Source organism: Bacillus rossius, chromosome 7 (genome assembly GCF_032445375.1).
Source record: "Bacillus rossius redtenbacheri isolate Brsri chromosome 7, Brsri_v3, whole genome shotgun sequence".
Classification (NCBI taxonomy): Eukaryota; Metazoa; Arthropoda; class Insecta; order Phasmatodea; family Bacillidae; genus Bacillus; species Bacillus rossius.
This window is the reverse complement of record NC_086335.1, coordinates 19,737,065-19,759,696: the sequence shown is the minus strand read 5'-3', so window position 1 is coordinate 19,759,696 and position 22,632 is coordinate 19,737,065. Positions and strand designations below refer to the sequence as shown.

Here is a 22,632-nt window from a genome sequence, read left to right as displayed (position 1 = left end):
AAGTCGTATATTTAAGTGTTTTGGAGCCCACTATAATCTTGAAGATTCCTTCGCATTAAGCCGCTGTGCGTAACCATTTGACATAAAAACCGCAACAAAAAAATATTTTCGTTGAGCAAAAAGTGTACCTATAGTTGCAACATGTTACACGTTGCGAATGAAAGCCGCTAAACAAGTGCGAGAAACCGGTCCTGGTAATTTCAGCAGGTCCTCTGAGTGACCTTGCACGGTGCTTTGTGAGAGCGCTGTGGGTTGTGTGTATCCGCCGAGCTGCACGGCGCTTCTGGCCGACGATTTTATTAGCATTCTGAACCACCAGACACTTCACAGTTCGTGTTTTATGTACACCCTTCGTCGTATTATGCGTGTCTTTGCACGCTGTTCCAGATGTGTCTTTTTCGACAGGTGCTTTTATCCAAGATTTAGACTATAAGAGAGAATCCTTTTTGTAAAAGTAATAAAATAATAATTTATATTTGATTTCCATGTAAAACTGACTTCCATAGCCTATGGTTTCTAGTTTCTACCATAGTAAAATGATCTACAACTAGTAAAAAAAATCCTCTTACACCCTTGCATGCGGCTGCACATAATTGATTATTGTTATAATTCGCGTTGTTTTATTTTAAAAATAGGTTTTTCTGATCTAACCATAAAATATTTTTTTATATTCTCATTTAACTATGTGAACAATTTTAAGGTTGTGCGGTTAATAGCGAAAGTACTCGTTCACGAGGTTGGTTGAATGAATAAAAGCATTACATCATTTTCTTTACTCTATGTTTCATACAAGTCATCAGCCAAAAAATAGCTTTCTCTGTGAACATATATGTTGTGCTGTCATATAATAAAACTAAATAAGGCAGTTCGTAAAAGTTGTCGGAAACAGTAACGCGATAGCATTATTAGTCCACTTAGTTGACTGTGTCGAATCACGTGTGTAGAATCGACGCAGAAACGTATCTGGTGAATTGATTCATTGTTAACTTGAGTGTCTGCGAATAAGCACCCACCTGCAGGGTAGAGAACGAACTTTTGATGAAAGGAAACGCATTATCCAACTACATACGGACGGAAAGTCACAACGAAAGATTGCTGAAACTACAATAATTCCACGAACAATATAAAACTTGTTTGTGACTAGAAGCAAACCGTATGTATTCGGTACTGAGTAACGGGTGCACCATCTAGTAACGAGTAACGAAACGTTACACACGAATGCATTTCGTTACTCGCATTTTTCGTATGTTTTACGCATGCGAGCGCTTATTCGTTACAAAGAACTATGTTTGTTTATTAAGTAAAGTATAATTTGGAAATTCGTCGTCCAAGTTTTTTTTACTGTTTATTAAAGGTATTGTGTGTAGACGAAGTTTGAGATTGGAGCAGAAACAACGTAAGAAAGTATTTTTTTTTTTTTTACAAATTATAAATATGTATGTTTTTGTTTTTTATTGTCGCGTATTTTCACGTTTTTTGTTCTTATCTTAAAAGAGATATTATAATAAAGCCGCTCTAATGAGATTTAATTGTTTCTTGGTTAACAAAAGCTGTTAATTATCAAATATTTTTGATTGTTTATATTCGATTTATTATTATTTACGCGACGTCATACTGTACGCGTACGCAATACGACTCGATTCGTTGCTGTAACATATCATAGCATGTTATGCGGTATCAGAAGTAACGAGTAACGTAACGTAACGATACGAAAGTAACGAGTACTAATTGTTATAGTAACGAATACATACGGGTACGCTTTTTTTCGTTACTTTTACACCTCTATTTGTGACCAAGGAAGCTGACACGACGAGGAGAGAATCCGTGTACGATAACTGCAGCCTCATGTTTCTGGTCCTACGCCTCGATCTGATCCTACGGTAAAGAACATCAACATCAATAGACTAGTGCTGGACTATTGGGACGCATAAGCCGAAAGAAGCCCCTTTATAAACAAAGAAAACGAGGCTTGCTTTGGCGAAGGAGTACGTTAGCAAGCTACCGGAGTTTTGGAGGCTGGTGTTATTTTCTAATGAATGCAAATTCTGTTTCTTTTATTCATCGGACAACCGAGGCGTGTGAGAAAGAAGGGCTTCAGCGTAAGAACCAGCAATCTACAGTCAGGCATGGCGGCGGAATCATAATGCTATGGGGAGTATATCGGCTTCTGGGACAGGTATATATAACATAGTATACCTGAAACTATGAATTAAATTGCGTGTCTAAATATTTTGAAGTAAAACCTGAGGCCTAGCATACAGAAACTGGGCATTGATAGCGGCTATTACTGTCAGCATTACAACAATCCGAACGTTACCAATGGGGTCGTCAAGGAATGAGTGTACCTCACGTCCTGCGCAAATACCATTCCCGTTGCCGGACTTAATTCCTTGGGCTGTAATAAAACAAAGACTGTGAAAAAAAAATTTTTGGCACAGCCTACAGGCTAAGGTAGATTTCGATGTACCTATTTATTGTGGAAATATTTTGGAAACTAATATAAACACATGGAACATTTTAAGAACTTAATGTAGCCTACATAACATCCTATATGTTCGACAATATTAAAAAAAAAGATCGTTTTAACATTTTCTCGTATTCCATGCAGCAAAAATATTTTGAATGTTTTTAACTTAATGCATCCAGAATTGAATGACTTAAATAATTTCATATTATGCCTACTAAGGTAGTTATGCTATTATTTTTGACCTCTAAACACTATTTTTCATCCCTTGCACTAATACGTGGTTGTATAAATATTTTTGAACAAATATTTAAGGTAACATTAAGATCGTTATTAATAAATTCCAACAATTTGATACTATGAAATTATTCATTATTTTAATTTCAACCCCCTGTTTTTACCATAATAGTGTCGTTAAAAATTGTTACAGTCAAAGGTTTTAGATAAAGTTAAGTTTTACAATAAATTATAATGGAGTTATTAGTATATCTATTAAAAAAGTAATTACATTTTGTCTTTCTACCCTTTTTATTTCCACCTTTTGCAGTAATGATTTGTGATAACAAAATTTACTTTAGACCAAAGATTTCAACAATTGTTAAAAAGTTAAATAGAAATAAACCTCAATTCGGTAGAGTACATAATAGGGAAGTTTTATTTATTTTCTTATGTCACCCCAGGTTTATATTAACCCCTTGCAGTAATGGTTATTATAAAAATTGTTTCAGACAAAGGTTTTACTAAAAATTTTTAACATTTACAAAAAATTTGAACGTATTCGATAGTGTGCCCTCGAAGGGAGTTATGAATATATATTTTTTTTTGCTTTCAACCCCTGTTTATTCCATCACTTGCACCACTGCGAGCGTAGGTAGATTTAGAAGTACCTATTGACTCTGGAAATATTTTGGAAAGTTCTATACACTTCTGGAACATTTTAAGAACTTAATGTACATAATATATTTATTTTCTCCAATAGTACAAAATGATCGATTAAATATTTGCTTATTTTCCATGCAGCGAAAATATTACGAAAATTTTTGACTTAATGTATCCAGTATTTGAATAGCTCAGAACGAATATTATATTATATTCAAAATAAGGTAATTATTTATTTTGGTCATAGAAAAATTGTTCCAGACACAAGTTTTAGATAATATGTTTACAAACAATTCGAACGGATTTAATAGTGTTAATATTAAGGGAGCTATGAATTATTTTGTCTTTCAACCCCTGTTATTTTCCACCACTAGCAGGAATGTATTTAATACGTACAATGTACGGATTTTATGGATTTTTTTGACGTGATAACGTCTTATAAATCGATGAACGCCGGCTGCACGCACAAAAAAGCATGACTCATTGTCACGTTCCGCCTGAGTCGAGCGTGCAAGCGAGAGAGGGAGAGGCACGATCGGCATAAGCGTTTTTATTAGATACGTTTTCAATGTTTATTTGTTAATGATCTTAAATTAAGAATGTCAGGTTAACTTGATTCACGATAACCATATTTGGCTCCTAAAATCGCGAATTATATTTTCATAAATGCACATCTCATACACTACACACAATTGGCTTCTTTGTAAATGGTGTCTATAAATACAGCATATATGTATGTACAATTTTAATAAACTATTTTCTTTAAATAATCAACTGTTGAATTCACACACACATGGGAACACAAAAATCAACATTAAAGTTAACCTAGGTTTCTATCCTCTTTATAATATTAAATTCGTCGACCAAACACAATCTTTTACGTACGTGATTCAAACAAACAAGGACACCAACCTGACGAAAAATTATTTTTTTAAATTGCAAATCTATTTGAAATCTTTTGTAGGCCTATTATTGTTTCCTCAACACCAAAACTGTTTGCGAGTCAGATTAATTATATTTTCAAAGAAAGATTTAAGTCATCAGCTTTGAATGTGAATGAGACACTGATGTTGGTATAAACGGAGTCTTTAGTTTACAAAAATAGCACAGTAGGCTTTTGTTTAGTGACAGCCCCTAGGTCTGACCGACGTACGCACGTTACGTTTGTAACAAGTGGAGGGAGAGCTGTATCATTCTCTTCTGGGGCACGCGTGGCAGGATGCCTGCGCATGCGCCATGTATCATCGGAAGGGGAAAGGGGAAGGGGGATGGCGCGCTCCCCTCCCCTTCATTACAATATTTCTGAGGCCACGCCTACCTTGGCGGAGCCGTGTTTACAAACACGCCCTTGCCGCGGGGACCAGCGCTGCCGTGTTGTGACAGGCCGTCGCAAGCCGTGGCTGTCGGCAGTCGCCTCGCGGCCAGCGGAGCGCCGCTCTCGGCTGTCTGCTTTTCATTCATTTGTCGGCGGGGCGGACTTCAATTATTTAAACCCCTGGCTCCGTAGCTAATGATACATTCTCCGTGGAGGGACTGAAGCAACAAGGCGAAGGAACAGGTTTCTCGCAAACTAATATTAAACGAGTGAACCGTACACGGGTCTGTAAAGTTTAACCCGGAGGCAGATGAAATGGCAAAATCACCAGCAATGTCTTATTTACTTGCATCCACGCGTTGGTCAGCGTGTTCTATGGTTTCAAAATAGTATCTGTTATTAATTACAGCCCAACGCTTAGGTATAGAACGAATGTATTTCAAAATCAAAATACTCCCTAGGCCTGGTGACTTGTATGACGTGGCTCTAACTATTAGGTCTTTTTTTTTTATCACAACATAAACCTTAAATGTAACAAAACTAAACTGACGTCAGTGGCCACTAGTTTCGTCAAGTTATAGTGAGACGCAAATACCTGAAACCACTTTATCGGACTTTGTTGCCACCATACGCCGTGGTTTGGCGAGCCGGCATGAAGTCGTAGGAATGCAAGTACACGTTATTTCGAGGTGATTTCGGCTTTTCCCGGTGAAATGTCGGTGGATTCTCGGACATTACGCTTGAGTATAGACGGACAAGCCTCAATAGGTACGGCAAGGTAGCATAGATGAGCTGTGGGAACATACGTTTTGAAAGATTATCAATGATTTTTTTTTATTGGGACATAACTAAACATGACAGTTGGGAAAGTATTACCGCGTTTCCATGTTTCCTTGTTGGTCGAGTGGCCAGATCACTCACCTCGTGAAGGCGATCCGGGTTCATATAAAGGGCGGGGCCAGAAACAGACTGTTCGCTAGTGAGTCACGTGAACGACGTTTCCGCGAGCCGGTCGGTTTTCTTCCGCCGCTGCTCCACTTGCATAGCTTCACATCTCATCCGTCTCTCTTGATCTCATCGTCGACGTGACTTAACCTAACTTCATTAATGCATTCGTCCTTAACTCATTGTTTCCTTGACATCGCCTGTACATTACTACGCCACAGTTGTTTACAAAAAAAAAGTTGCCCCATCAGTACTGTTGTCTAATAATTTTAACTCAAGAGCGTGAGTAGTATGTAAATGGCGCACCTGCGCCAGGCTTCAGGCTGTGGTGCCTGGTCAGTTATAAATAAGAATACAAGAAATGAAACATTAAATATTTACTTTCAATATTTAATTTATTTCTCAACATTATACAAATACAAGTAAAACAAGCCATTATTGTATGTAGCCAGCTTCCCTCAGTTCTTCGAGTATGAAGTATATTTCTTTGATGCACGAATAGTTTCCTACACAAAGCGAGCCATGCAGAAGTCTTAGCCGGTCAACCAATATGTTTGGATCTTTCCATGATGTGTAATCAATCTCTTCTACCACCATATTCCTTGCATGTTCATTATAATTACTTCTAATATCACAATCGTCCCAGTGATCATAATAAGCTTTATCAGATTTATTCATTATAACACGTCGTTTCCATCGTTTCGGTCTCAGGACACAGCCACATTCTTCAATCTTGTCAGCTTCAGGTGCTTCATCACAGTCAATGCCTTTGTCAACAGCCTCAGAGTCACTGTAGCAATTACCGTAAAAGGCATCGTTTTCACCTGGATTACCATAATAATTCGATATCGATGATGTCGAAGTGTCTTAATCGTCTTCATGCTTCCTTTTTAGGAGTCCATTTTTACAAAGTAGGTAAGATCTACTTGAATTCGGCTTGAATGTATTCTCACTTTTCACGTTAAGAATTCTTCCATTGTCTTCATTCTTCCATAAATCATCAACGTCCTTCAATTTAAGTTCTTTGTCGAGATCGGAAGAGCCACGAACATAATCTCTCCCAAGACAAGGAAAATTACTGTCGTAATGCAGATCACTCTTCTTTAGTCTAGTAGATCCATCGATGTCCTCTATGCCGTAAGTGGGCTTGGCTTTACATGTTCTACCATGTCTTTTTAAGCTGTCAATTCGTGTTAACAACCTGCTACACCGATTACAGCTTAACATTTTGCGTAGTGGGTTTTTAACACAATCATTCTTCTCATGACGTCTAGCATTCCTTCTCATGACAAAATCCTTGCTACAGTATCTACAGCGGCTTCCTACCGATTCAGCTGTAGATAACAAACAATGATCCATGGTAGCTTCTGTGACTAATTTCATTTTCATTTCATTTATTAGCGTCCTATATTTGACAGTACATATGTCCAGGTTTTGTCAGCAACATTATAAATAAAATACAACATCATAATACACTAACAAAACAATATAAAAAAAATGCAAACTGACAGTTTTCCAATTGGAACCATTACTTAAAAAAATATATATATTTTTAAATATTTCATCAGCGAGAGTTAAGTTATCTTATGCAAAGCAACTTGTTGTAAGTAGTTCTGCTTGTCAACAACAGATGACGCCACATTTTGCTTGCAGGTAAATATTATTTATTTTATGTGGTATGCGGAATGCTCACTAACGATCGCAAAAGAAGGCTTCGCTAGACTACAAGGAGAAGGAAGTTCACCTTGCATGTTAGTGCTTCTCAAATGTTTCAGGATATATAATTTGACTAAGTAATGGTTTTATTCATTTTTAATTCCAAATAATAAAATTATTTAAGACAAAACAAAGCTACAAGGCTTCGAAGATTCATGGCCCCAACTGGCTACAATAGCTCCATTCAGCAGCGAGAGTTAATTTATCTCATACAAAAGAACTTTTTGCAAGTAGTCCCGTTTATTGACATGAGATGTCCTCACGTGTTGTGTTGAGTCAAAATTTATTTAGTTCTTTTATGTGGGATGTAGGAGGCTCACTAACGATCGTAAAAGAAGAAAGGCTTCGCTAGACATCAGGGACAAAAAAGTTCGTTTTTCGTGATAGTGTTTCTCATCCGTCTTATCACATATTTTTGGACCGAGTAATGTTTTTTTAATCCACCTTATAAAATATTGCAAGTTCTGATTTAGTAGCAGAAATTCACAATTTAATTGCATCACAGGATAAAATTACATAACTCATTAAGTGAAAAATCCTTCATGCATAGATAAATTTTTCACAAATAATCAGGAGCACTCGGAGAAAACCATCAGTAGCGTAGCCAGGAATAATCAGAAGCACTTGGAGAAAACCATAAAAATATTGACAAGAATAATCAGGAGCACACGGAGAAAACCACCACAAGTTTTCGTTAATATCATAAAATTACAGAAAAATATATTAATAAAAAATTTAAAATAAAAACAAAAAAAATACAAAAACAGATTCTGCTAGCTTGTGAACTTCTCATTGTTGTGCAAAGTTAGAGTTCTAGTACAAGCCGGAATTTTTGTATTGTTTTGTTTTTATTTTAATTTTTTTATGAATTTTTAATAATCTTCGGGTAAATTTTACATTGTTATAATACCTAGCTACATTTTTACAAACGCTATAGGTTTTCTGGTTAAAATCAACAAAGAACACGGATGATAACATAATCTAATTTTATCATTTACTGGGGAGACAAATATACCACCATTTACAACTTTTAATTACTTAATACATTTATACGTTTAATATCTGCATTCGGAATTGACAATAGAATAATAGGAAAATTCCTTATTTGTGTTGGAAAAGCCTTAATATATGGAATGCCCCAGAACTCTGAAGTCGAGCCGAGAATAGTTGATAAGTTAATTATTTACGCTTATGAATAATAAAGCGTTGTAGTTTTTTAGTTAGATTTTTTTTCTTCAAAAATTATATCTCCACGCTGCACCAAATTGTTGGATATTGTGAATAAAATGGTTTGTTAAGCAATCCTAAATAACCCTATCATAGATGGCAAACATTTTAAATCGGGTAAATACAGTAAAATTTTGCTATGCCAAGTTAGTAAGTTTTTTGAAAGCAAATAATTTGTTAAGTTAGCAAAGTAATTGTTTTTTTTTTATGTTTGCCGCATAAATTGTACAAAAAAATTTTTCTTCAAAAGTTTTCCATGATAGATTTTATTTAGCATTTATCAACTGTAGGATTATGCAAAATTACGTAGCACAGTATCTAATAAAGAGTGGGTATTTTAACCCTTTTGAAAAGAAAGCTCATAATAAAAAAATTTGACACAATTTTAATTTAGGTTTTTATTTAGAACCGTAATTGATTAGCCTATAAACTGTTATCGTTTTGATGTTGAGTTCTGAAACAATCTGTATGATTACATAGTAAGCGAGAATCTTGTGACCGATGGATGAGCTGCAGGAAAGTGCGCTACACTTTCACGGGTCAAGCAGTCACCAATGACCACAATGCCACTGAGGAGCCGGACACAGCAATACTTCAGTGGCGTTGCGTTCATTAAAAGCAACTCGAAAGAATTGGAGTACACTGCATTTATTCGTTAGTCACCACAATAACAATATGTTACACTTTACAATAATATTGTTACGATTTACCGCGGGTTCGTAAAGGATAGCCCAATTAAAGATTTTATTACACTACAGTTTTATTTATTGCCCCTACTTATGTCACAAAAATCTTCTAAAATGGCAAATAATTAATTACACTTAAAGAAAGGTCTATTTCCCAGTCACTCGTTCGGCACATCTCGCTGGGCCGCACCTCTGGCGCAACTCTCGCCGCAGCACCCCTCGTAAGTCTCCGCCGCCGCCGCACTCCGCCGCCGCCGCCGTCACACCCTTCGCCGAGATCCCACTCGACGCCTCGCTCGGAACTTCACTCGGGACTCCGCCGCGCCCGCGACTCTATCGCCCGGAAACTCCGCCGCGGGAAAACTCCCGACTCCACTGAACTCACTCACTCCCTGCCCTGGAACCTTCGTCCAAGGACTTCACCACTCTGCCGCACCCGCGGCACTATCGCCCGGAAACTCCACCGCGGGAGAACTCCCGACTGAACACTCCGAACTCACTCAGTCTCAGACTGACTCGAAGGTCGGCCCCACCTCCTTATATAGCCATTGGGTTCCCGTCCTGAACAATCGGCATGTCTCCGAGATATCGCGCGACCTTCGCCGTCGAAATGCCCAGAAACGCGTCGTGAGTCCTGTCGAAGGACGCGGCGGCTGCTCAAAGAACGCCGATAAACGCAACAAGCATCGGGTTCCCACAAAACGCGGCGATAAACATGTCTGATTCCTTTTATGCCGCAGTGCGGCCTCTTTTAAGTAACTCGATCTGAGGCAGGTGCGCGCTGCGAAGGTCAGGATGTCGCGAGATAGTATGGCACGAGATACCAGGGAGAGGATGCGGGTGGAAGGGGGTGCAGACAGGCCGAACGAGCGCGGCGACGCAAAGAACTGCAGCCAAGCGCGATCGTAACATTATTGATAAAATACGATTAAAAGAACTTGTGATAGTAACTAGCTAGCGTCGCGTTACCTGTCTTAAGGGCCGAGACGCAATGAAACTTTTAAACCCAGTAATTTTCAATTATTTATTCCATTTGGTTATCCTTATCCATACTGTACAAATATGTCAAAAATTCAACGTCTTCGACAAATTCAATTTATGCACTATATATAAATTTTCATTTTGTTGAAATTCGGCCACTCTAAAAGTCTACAAATGTAACCATGCTAAACGTAAATATAAAACAATGTCCTGGAACGTGACATACCCCCTTAGCATTAGCAACAAATTTGCACAGTACTCTAATGACAGCCATTCTGTTCGTGTAAGTGCAAACGCGATACACAATTTTATTCACAAAAGGTTAGATAAATTCGTGCTATATATAAACATCGAATTCTATAGCAAACCGAAGTAGCCCGTGTCACTTTGTCTCATATTTGACAATTCTCAAACGTGGCATGCCTTTCACTCCCGAGTGAAACATAGTGACACTCGATCACGATATTATCTGTCGCGAGAGATAACGTTGGCGTGTACATGTTTACACGTGCGTAAAAAAATGTTACAGTTAACTACGGATGAAAACTACCATACTGTCTTTAACTTGCCAGAAAAAGGTGTGATTTTAACGACGAAATTATATATCTGGGGACAAATACAGGCATTGGAATTTGTTTTGTAAGGTGGGAAAGGATGTCGCAAGTAGGCTACATTTCACATAGAGATAGCTAATATTCATAAAGGTTTTCAATTATTTAAAACTAATTATAATAAATAAGTATTAATTATTGATTAATCTATTTCTAAAAAAAAAAGAAAAAAAAAACCGTTTTCCCGAAGCAAATAAGCAAAATGGCACACAACACTGCGAGATGAGTATGATATCGCGAGACAGCGAGAGGATAACTTACTATAGCGCGTCTCATCCTTAGATTGCAATGTGCATTTAAATGGGCACACAGCGCAAAAGTTTTAGACACGAATTTGTAATGTAATGAAAATTTCGTTTAAATGTATGAATATTAATGTTCGTGTGTAAAATGTGTACTATATTAGTAAATTTATATTTTTATGGAATAGTAAAATGATATCTTTTATTTCCTCTATTTAACGACCACACACTATACCGCCGAAAAATGCTCAGTCCTTGTGTTGTTATATAGAGTTTACACTGTGTGTTTATGTTTGTGTGTGTATATACACACACACACATATATATAGTTTTGTATTTCGTGAAGAACATAGTCTGATAATTCATATAATTTTTAAGGAGACGTAAGTGAAAGCGTTATCTTGGTTTGACTATTTTTGTTAACAATTTCTTTATGTAAATTAATATTAAAAAGTTTGGCTCTTGAGAGCATAGCACATTCTTTTATGGAATGCCTTTTTATTTATAGTAATTGACTGCTACAAATAGTTTCCCCTGTGAAATAATTGGTGTTTAGCATTTAATTATTTTCTATGTCAGAATGACTAGGCTACACATGTAATAATACTGTCAATACACTATTTTATGGCCTTGGAAAAATCAACAAATATAATTTTAAAAGTTGTGTGCGTGGAATCCACGCGCGACAAAAGTGAAACTTCTTGCTTATTATATTATTAGTTATAGGAAACAATTCTCTTTGGTGGAGGTAGCAGATAAAAAAATATATGCAAGTATGCTAGCGCTAAATAATGCTATTGCGCAAGTATGCAAATGTGGAATTATGGAAGCATGCGAGTGTTAAATATGCGAGCGTCCAAGAATGCTGCGTCATTTATACCTCTTCCCTACTGTCTCATCCTGTATCGGTCCCCCCCCCCCCCCCACCAAAAACCTAAATATTCTCCTCTCCTGGGTCCCCCACCACGTACCTAATTATCCCCCCCCCCCGGGCCACTTCATCACGCACCTAACTATTCCCTTTATATTCTCGGTTCCCTCCTTACGTACCTAACTATTCCCCTCATGCGATCGGAATTTTGGTGATGCTCGAAAATTGTAGCCACCTCAACACAGAAATTTCAATTCAAAAATTAAAACTTATGATTATTAACGATTGTATACATAATAAGACTTAAATATTAACAAGCTTGGTAGTATTGTTGCGATTTACAGGGTTCGTAAAGGGATAGCCCAATTAAAGATTTTTACCACACTCACGGTTTTATTTATTCACTATTTACATTACTAGCAAATAATATAAAAATGCCAATTAATCAATTGTACTTAAAAATGTTGCTTCCTCAGTCACTCGTTTTTACACACTGCACCTCACTGGGCCGCACCTCTGGCGGAACTCTTGCCGCGGCACCCCTCGTGGTCCTCCGTCGCAGGACTCCGTCGCCACCGTCGCAATTCCCCTTCGCCGAGATACCACTCGATGCCTCGCTCGGAACTTCGCTCGGGACTCCACCGCGCCCACGACACTATCGCCCGGAACTGAATTCTCCGCCCTGGAACCTTCGTCCAGGGACTTCGCCACTCTGCCGCACCCGCGGCACTATCGCCCCGGAAACTCTGCCGCGGGAGAACTCCCGACTGAACTCTTAGACTCCGAACTCTCTCCTCTGAGGCCGCCGTCCTCGTTTTATATATCAGCCGCAATTTCCAGAACTCACGTGCGCGGCCGGGGCCAGTCGCGTCATTCCGCGCCGACACGACGCCGACGGCAGAAATCTCTCGAAACACATGTCGGCAGCTCGCGTAACTCCGCAGCTGTCAGGTGTCAGTTACGTGTCAAAGGCAGGGCGCCGCGCGGGGAGTGGAGGGAAGGAGTGGGGAAAGCGACAATCCTTGTAATCTTCCAGGCGCGCGCGGCGAATGTCATGTTGCGGCATTCGCCAGCCAGCTCTGTACCTGCACGTGTCCCGGCCTTGCTCACGTTCGTAACAGTACAATTTGGCAACAGTGTTCGCCATTTACTCTAAGGATGAGGCACAATATCTCCGGAGACTCGCTGCGGGGCGGATAGCTCGGAGCTCCTTATCGCGACCTGATTAGCGGCGCTATCAGGCGGTGGTCGCGTCGCGCGACTCGCTCGCCCGCCTCACGTCACTATCCGGCATGTAGTGCTGCTTCGTGTTCTCGCTTCAAGCCGGCTCGCACAGTGTGACTTGAGGTGAAGTATTTCTCCAATTGATTAACTGCGAAGTTTGTGTTTCAGTTTTAATCAACGTGACTGTGCGCGCGGCCCCAACAGGGTGGTTGTTCGTACCTACTGCCATCGCCGCGGGTTGAGTGACACAGCGTGACTAGGTTTGGTGTGGTGTTACAAGCTTTTTATTGCCTATATGCTTACATAGTACAGATAGTGTCGGTAGGAAACATTTTCATTAGTTATAACAACATTGCACTACGCAGTTGAGTCTCTTTTCAGTGTGAATGAATTTGGTTCTATTTTGTTTTACATTTGTTTACATTATTGTGAAAATGGTATTTTTTTTTTGTTGAGGGAAAAAAGTTGAAAAACCCCAACAAATCGGTTTTAAATTGTTTTTTAATGGTTTTCAGTTGGTACTGTCTTGTGCGTGATTTCGCACTGTTGTTTTTCAGATGGGTTTTGCACGCCACTTTATGATGCCATATTACCTTGATTTACACGCTTGTTACAATAAACTTGTTTACCGTGTGAATTTGTAATATTGCATTGTTGGAATATATACAAACAAAGCTACGTGCCGGGTTTCTGCAGACGTGGGATACTTTTGTCTGCCTTGAATATTGTCGCAATCGAAAGACTCGAGTTTCTTCATGTTTATCGGTGTAATCCAAGGAGGAGTTTCGCTTTTGAGGGAACACGATAGGTCGCTCAGTTTGGCAGGAAACGGGTTCCCGCCAAAAAATGGTTTTACTTCATAACTTTTGCTTAATGGATGTTATGTGTTTTCTTCGCGGGAGGTTTTTCGGGGCAGTCTGGGGAGTAATCCCACGTGCTCTAATTGTCGAAATATAACTTAGTTTGGCCGCAATTGGCTCTCCAGCTGAAAAACCGAGGCCAGAACAGGCGAGTAGGTTCCGCAGAGGTTCTCGGGAATGATCCCATACTCGGCCTGGAGTCTGACCCGCCACCAGACTAACGGTGAGCTCCTGCCCCTTCCCCACGCAAGTGGGTACTGTGGCTGACATCGGGAGCTCTGTTTGTCCGACCAATTAATCGCATAGTTTCAAACTCATCCGTCGCTAATGGCTTCGATGACGAGGTTATGTTAGGACCAAATATAATTGGCGTTACAATAAACGTTGTGCATGAGAAAGTAAAATTGAAAAAGTAATTAACTTGGATTGGCGTTAATTTTTGTCTTGACACGTTACTCTTGATTGAAGGCGGAAAAAAAATCGTCGTTTATGTTTTCACAACATTCACTGGACATTGCCTCGATTATCAGCGGAAATGCAGATGTCAAGATTGTTTACACAATCGCCACTTGCGCTTGTGTCAGAAAACAGCTCTCCCGTTGTGTCAGTGTTTCACCTTCATTCCTTTATTTGAAGCGTGACATCCCGCAACGCCTCTATTTTTATTCCCCTTATGTCTGAAAGAGGCGCAACGAAAACTAACGATTGTGTATTTTGTGTGGAGATCTCATGCTACCACAGCGACGTGGGGCGAACAAAAAAAAACAACAAAAAAACAACGGCGTTGCAGTATTCATATTACATAGCTATTCAGACTTTTGACTTTGTAACTCCTGTCTTTAAAAGGCCAGAAAACATGTTTTAAATATCCGTGCCAGATATTTTTCTCTATTTAGTTATTATTTGTTCAAAAAGCTTGAATATTTTGCGATTGCATTGTAATATAATTACACGACTCGTAACAAACCACACGCAGCTAACTCCTTTCCGGGTTGGCAAAAATAGGGGGGCTCGTGAAATAAAACTCAACCCATTTTAGTTTCCTGGGTTACATAGAAAATAAATTTAGGTCAAACAAACTAATGCCAGATTATTTCAAATTATATATATATATATATATTTTTTAACTTAAAACAAGATCTTTAATTATGAGAAACAAAATAAAGGTGCTGATTGAAGTAAATTAGCTGGTTTGTTTAATTTTACAGTATTATTATCTTGTGAATAATTTAGTTGTAGATTAGGGCTAGTGTATGCTTGAATCTTGCAATATGAAAACAACACAAAACACGGTAAAATTTGTAAGTGGAAGAGTGTCATTGTGATAGATTACCTGGCTCATAAGTCAACTTACAACCTTTGTCCACCCTATAATTAGATTTCCTAAAGCTATCGGTGTCACAGCTATTATCCCAATTCTCTCTCTTCTCTCCATATATGTTTTATTGTTGTATAAAAAAGTATTTAACTAATGTAAAAGAAGAAATGCTGTTGGATAATGTACATTTACCCGCAATCGCTTCAATGGTTTTTGACATTTAAATTCGAGGACACAGATTTATCCTAGGTCTTGTTTCAGGCGTCTGTAGTGACGCGTTTATCTCCTCGTAATGTATGAATGCGTGCTGAAGAAGAACAAAATAAAATTCTTTCTTACAATGTGTGCGAAGTATTTCGACTTTCGTAACTGTCCACCTATTTAGCTTCAGTTAAAAAATTTATATGTATTTAAAATTTTGTTCACGTATGGTCTAAACTCACAAACTACGTGGGCGTAGAGAAAGCTTACCAACTAGTTCAAAATTATCGTTATTTTACGAGGACCTTCTTTTTGTTGGTAGACTGATCAGAGCATATATTACACCCGTAATGAAGTACTTTATTAGTGTGTTTTAAAGCTTCGGCGTTAAATTCTGTACAAAACTGTCATATTTCTGATGTAGTCTGACAGAAAAAAAAGGGGAGTTGTCTGTAAAGTCGGTTTACGGGCGATAATTTTACGTGATAACGTCATAAGAAAACATTGATAAAAAATTGCATACTTTTTAATTTTCAAATATTATTTACACTTTTTGCAAATTTAATTTAAATAATTTGTTTAAATTTAATCACGCACAATTAGTTAAAAAGCCCGCCTTAATCTGTTTGATATTATAGAAGATTTTCTCGCACGGTGGTTGGCCAGGTCTTGCACGCTCGGCTCAGGCGGAACGTGACAGAGAGCCATGCTTTTTCGTGCGTGCAGCCTGCATTCATCGATTTATAAGATGTTATCACGTCAAAAAGGGTGGATATTGGATTATTTTTTTTACTGTATTTTATTGAAAACCCAGCCCGAAATCGCGGGTTGGGTAAGTGTGTCCCAAACTTGCTGTTTGGGCTATGCGGAATGTCTGAGGGTCTCTGCTGCCGTTTTCTCCAGGCGTGGCTCGGTGTTGCAGCAGCAGTCGGCGCTGCCCATCTGCAGCGAGTGCCTGGGCACGGAGGCGCGCAACGGCCGCGGGCTGGAGGAGGCGCTGAGCGCGTGCCGCGACTGCGGGCTGTCGGTGCACCTGTCCTGCGTGCCGGGGGGCCGCGGCCAAGAGCTGGGGCTGCTGCTGGCCAAGGGCAGCGTGTGGGCCTGCGAGGAGTGCTGCACGTGCTCGGGCTGCGGCCGCGCCGCCGACCACACCTGCGTGCTGTGCTGCGGCTCCTGCGACCGCGGCTACCACATGGGCTGCATGGACCCGCCGGCCGAGCGCCGGCCCAAACAGCCCTGGCGCTGCAGGCACTGCCTCGCCGGCCACGAGGCCAGCAGCAAGTCCGCCAAGGGGCGCGAGCGCGGCAAGGAGGTCAAGGACTACAGGTGAGCCTTCACCTTGTCATTCTCGACTGTGTGTATTGTTACGATTTACCGCGGGTTCGTAAAGGATAGCCCAATTAAAGATTTTATTACACTACGCAGTTTTATTTATTGCCACTACTTATTTCACAAAAATCTTCTAAAATGGCAAATAATTAATTACACTTAAAGAAAGGTCTATTCCCCAGTCACTCGTTCCACACACCTCGCTGGGCCGCACCTCTGGCGCAACTCTCGCCGCAGCACCCCTCGTGGGTCTCCGCCGCGGGACTCCGTCGCCACACTCCGTCGCCGCCGAGGATCCGCTCGACTCCTCGCTCGCAACTTCGCTCGGGACTCCGCCGCGCCCGCGACTCTATTGCCCGGAAACTCCGCCGCTGGAAAACTCCCGACTCCACTGAACTCACTTCCTGCCCTGGAACCTTTGTCCAAGGACTTCGCCTCTCTGCCGCACCCGCGGCACTATCGCCCGGAAACTCCGCCGCGGGAGAACTCCCGACTGAACACTCCGAACTGACTCTCTCTGCCCTGACGTCCTCGGGCATATATATAGGCCCCGGCTCAATTCCAGAACTCACGAGAGCGGCCGGGGCCAGTCGCGTCATCGCGAGCCGTCCCGACGGCAGAAATCTTTCGAAAACACGTGTCGGTGGCTCGCGTAACTCCGCAGCTGGCAGGTTTCGGATGTCACACTAACAGTATCGCGCAGGGGGAGCGGAGGGCTGGAGGGAGATAAAGCGGCGACCCAGGTGCGCACAGCACATCTCATGTTACGGCGGCATGTGATGCAGCCCAGCTAGCTCTGCACCTGCACGTGACGTGCCCTTGCTAACGTTCGTAACTATATGTATCACAGTAGTCTCTTGCTTACCTGACATGAGCAAACCAGCAAAACGTCGGATAAATATGTGGGGTTAAGAAAATATCTATCAAACTGTAAACTTTATTTTAACTTAATACTTCACAAACTTAAATAATTACATTTTAAAACAAAACAACAAAACAAGAGCAACTAATTAACTGCAGCAGAGTCTGGAGCATCAGCAGACAAAGTTCATGCTCGCAACTTGCAATAATTGTTCCCCATTGATGCCTTTTTTCCTTTTTGTGGTGGCATGTTGTATAATAGGGAATGTAGAATAAGCGAAGGTCGGATAAATGAGACTCCACTGTACACACCTTGCACACTTCTTCAGTTGCTCAAATTCTGGAATAGGACGTCAAAATAATAGTAATTTTGTGACATAAGAAAAATACTAGATCAAGTCAGAAATACTTTGTAATTGAATGGATGCAATAAAATGTCAGGTCAATATGTTTTTATTTATAGTTAAACCATACAGGGTTTTGAAAGAAATTAAATATGCCTAACTATTTTTAATGTAGATTACTTGAGACAATTCTCGACCAACTTCGTAATGCAGATCATTGGAACACCAAGTTTGATGCTAGGAGTTCTGGTTTTGAATCCCGGGTGAGGCATGAATGTGGCATTTATAATTGTAGGTTACGCTACGTTAAGTTGGTAAGGCTTCCCTTTCCCCTTGAATGTCTTAAAATCATTAAAGCAATTGGATAGTTAATATCCTCAATAAAACAAAATAAATAGCAAGTACCAATTTACTACTGAATTTAGTATTTTCGGAGATATGTTATTGAATGAACGCAATAAAAAGTCAGGTCTATATATGGTTTCATTTATAGTAAACCATTCAGGGTATTGCGGTCTTGCCTCAAAGTTAATTTTCATTCCATTAAAAAAAATTAATAAAAAATTGTAAATCACATGCTTATTCCTTTAGGTATTTTTTTAAAAATAATAAGTGTTTTTCTGCAAGCAAAAATACATAAGAACTGTAAACTATCTGCACCAAATAGTAAAACTTATAAACTAAGTGACCTCAGCATGTTAAGCCAGAAAAAAACAACTTGAGGACATAGTCATTTAAATGCTCATGAAGCTAAGTGGGCATTTGACTGACAACGCACAAACATGGAAGTATGCATCAGAACTATCTGAAATTATAAGCTAACAAAACTTTATAGTTTAACTAAAGCTGGCACATTGCATGAGTTTAAAAATTAGAAGTTGAACATACATAGTGCATGCCGCCCTCGCACAGAAAACCGTTACGAACAGTTAAGACCCATATCAAAGCAGGTACTATCCCTACGACGTCTAAATATAGAAGAGTATAATTAAGTAACTCTTGGTGCTCACTGTACAGGTGCGGAGGGGAAGGCATTCCTAGGCAACAAAAGGGAATGAAATAAATATAACGGCATGAGGCATGGTGTGCTCTTTAAAACAGCAGTCTCTTAGCTGTCCTTAAGTCGGTTGAAACTTGAGTTTTGATATCCTCATTGTTGAGGAACGTTTGCCCTGCCAGATGTTTCTTTAGGTGGAAGTTGCTAGGTGCTAGGACAGAAGAATGCCTAGTCTGTCCCAGAAAACAGAAGCCTTGATTTTTTTTTTTGCTGAAATTGAAGTGTGAATTTTGTGACTTTTGGTGAAATTCTTGTAGCAACATTGCATTGACTGTTGCTTGGATTCTGGTGTGTGGTGAACACATGTGTTATTTCTGGCCACCAGCAACAAAGTTATTATGAAACTCATCACCTGCTTCTGCATAGCATGAAAGGAAGTCAAGTGCGTAACCTATTCTTTTCTTTTTGTGCTTTTCCATCAATTTCTGAACCCAGCGTACACACAATTTCCGGTACCTTAAAAGTCACAGTCACAGCTTCATAAAGAGTTGTTATAGACATTTACAGAATGATTTTATTCTCTTAATTTGAGATGCGTATTTGCTCTAATTGCTTCCGCCATCCGTTGAAGAAGGGCATCAAATATCACAAATGTTCTACCTGCTTTTGTGTTCTTCTTACAGCTATGCCTACCAAAAAATAAAAGCTAATTTCTCTTTTGTTGTTTCCCCACTGTCAAACAATTAATTGTGAGTGAAAGTGTACTTAACTGCAATATATCAATGTGTGCGTTTTCTCTCACGAAAGTCTCGAGTTCGCAGATTAAAAGTTGAGGTACCGGTAGTAATAAATAACGCAAGGACATACAAAAGTTGAGGACTGTCTGTATCTTAATTCCTACTGTAGAATATTTGGAGAAATGATTTTTCTTTACATAGTAAAATTCATCCCCTTTCCCCCTTTCTAGTGGCAATATTTTTACAAAATTATAGTGTCACAATCAGCCACAGTTTACTTGATATTTCCTTGCCTACATCAACGTGTTAAAACTGCTCTCCACATGATGGTAATTCACGTCACCAGTTGTGTCATCTGCTTGATCCTGGAACCCACATGTTAGGACGAGGTAGTGGTCCAATTTTGAATTCAGCTGGGCTGGGCGGATTATTGGGATGATCACATCAACTGATGTTTCTCCTTCCTTCTAGTCCCTGGACTCGTTCGGAACTGGTGAACCCATTGTCTTGAAATCATCGCCTCTTCAGAACGGTGCAGCTAGGTTTAACTGGCTTGCTTGTTTAATTCAAATTGACAGTATATTTGTTGTCCTCGTCAGTCGTAATTGGTAATTTCTAACATTGACTAATATTCTGATTATCTTGCAGAACTTTTCTATCAACAATTTACTTTATTTTGAAAATTACTTGAAATCAGTCTAATATAATAATAATAATCTAGTCCAAAATAATATTTTATGAATCAATCACACATCATTTATTATAACTTTATATTAACAGTAGGAATTGAACGTATTCATTTCCAACAGCAAGGCTTATCAAAGAGACACTTATTTAATTATAGCCTATGCTCATTAATTTAGTTCAGTACTTGACGACTGATAACAAAATTTTAGTGAAATATTTTATTACGTCGAGGAAGTTTAACGTAAGACCGTCACTCTTTTACTTTATATACATGACTATACTTCTGTGATGATTCTGTCTCTCGACCCGAAGAACCTCGTAGTTACGTAGTGAGTGGAATCGTCATCTGCTGGAACCGGTACCTTTGTTTAGCCTAGTTGAATACTCCAGGTTGTAATCTGCATGGCACAGTGTCAACTCAGGGATTGGCAACCCCAGTTTTCCTTCCTTCTTTCGGCAAAGACTCTTTCTCTCGTGCTGCAGATCTTCATCGAAACGTAGCTTTCTGTCAGAACCACGATTTAAGGGTTCAGCTTCTTGTAGTCATCTTTATTCCAGGAACCTTTGTTTCTATCAAAATTATGTCAACTTTGTAGTTTCTTCTAACTTTTGTGCTGTCCTTGGTTGTCCTCCATTTTGCAGTACTAAAATTTTTCTTATCAATCACCATTCACATTGCAATTTTATTTCAATTCACAACTCATTTGGTTATGCAAATACCATTGAAATAGCAAACAAAACACTTTAACTTACTGTAATGATCCGAAGACAAAATAATAAATATATTATTTAGTACCCTGAATTATTCTTCTTTGACGATGTTGTTTTACTCTTTACACAAACAGTAAAATCCTCTTAAAAAAATACCACTTAAGAAAACCACATTTAAAATTAACACTTGACCTACAAATACATACAATGTTTACCCTTTTAATAAGTTTTTATGGCCAATACTCTAAATTTACCTATGATAAAATTTCTTAGCAAAGATTTACTAAAATTTAAAACTAAAAACTTAATGGTTTAAGAAAATGCATTCTTAAGTTTTTTATGTTTTTTCATTTGACACCACTCTGTTATGGTGTCATATATATTTCTCTATTTTATTTAATGTTTTTTTTGCATCAATTATTAAACTCCTGTGTGGACTGAAAAAAATTATCAATGTTCCTATGTTTAAATGTGATTTGAAAAAAATTTGAAATTGAAACTAAACAAAATTTGTATTGTGTAGTTCTCTTGTAAGTTGCGAGAGAGAGCGAGAGAGAGAGAGGAAAAAAAATCTTAAAATTCAGATATTAACTTAAAGATACATAACATTCCTATACGCTTTTCTTCATGTCTTCAACACTTTGTTTAATCTTTTTCTCTTTAACTTTCCTCACTTCGTTATTCATTTAGCATTGATGATGTAATTTCCGACTTGATTCCTTTAAACAATTAATATTTATTGTGGCTCAGTTTCATATTTAGTAAGTGAAATGAGCTCAACAAATGAATATTTAAAGTCATTCGCCTCCCTATTCTTATACTATTTTGAGGCTACATCCCACAATATGGGCAGACTCCCACATTGAGAACTATAGGCGGATCTCTTTGAAGTGCCACAGTGCAAAGGCGAATAAAAAGATTATAGAAAAGAAGTTATGGAAGGACATGGCAGGAAAATGACACGAGGGTCAGCATGGGTCTTGAAAAGGGAAATCTACAATAGACCTGATTTTTTTCAATACAACTGATGGAGACAAGATATGAATTTGGGAAAGATCTAGCTATGATATTCGTGGATGTGGAGAAGTTACGACAGTGTGTGGAGACAGTGTGTTTGGCAAGCTGTGGAAGAAGCTGTGATAGAAGAATAGTTAATACACCTATCCCTCACTTAGCACGACTAATTCGTTCCTAAAAATGCTTGTGTTATTCGAAATTGTGTATTCTGAAACATTAGTTTCCATAAATATCAATGCTAATTTATTTAATGTGTTCCAAAATTGTGTAGGAAAATATACTTTACGTAATATAAATTCGTTAAATAACTCAACTATAAATATGTCACACCATTTATTTTTATATGCCTCCCATCGCACTTTGTATGACAGATACGACACCGCATAACGGGAGATATGTGGTTATGAAC

At 39.0% G+C, this 22,632-nt stretch overlaps 1 protein-coding gene across 3 annotated transcripts in view; it reads left to right on the top strand.

Moving 5' to 3' along the window:
• The window catches only part of LOC134533700 (histone acetyltransferase KAT6B), a 183,282-nt gene that overhangs the window by 61,944 nt on the left and 98,706 nt on the right, over positions 1-22,632 (top strand). For 2 of the 3 annotated variants that reach the window (XM_063371261.1, XM_063371259.1), the window contains exon 2: positions 16,463-16,866. In XM_063371261.1, the coding sequence (XP_063227331.1) occupies positions 16,463-16,866 (404 nt within the window). The remainder of the gene's footprint in view (positions 1-16,462; positions 16,867-22,632) is intronic. The other variant, XM_063371260.1, reaches the window with a different exon arrangement.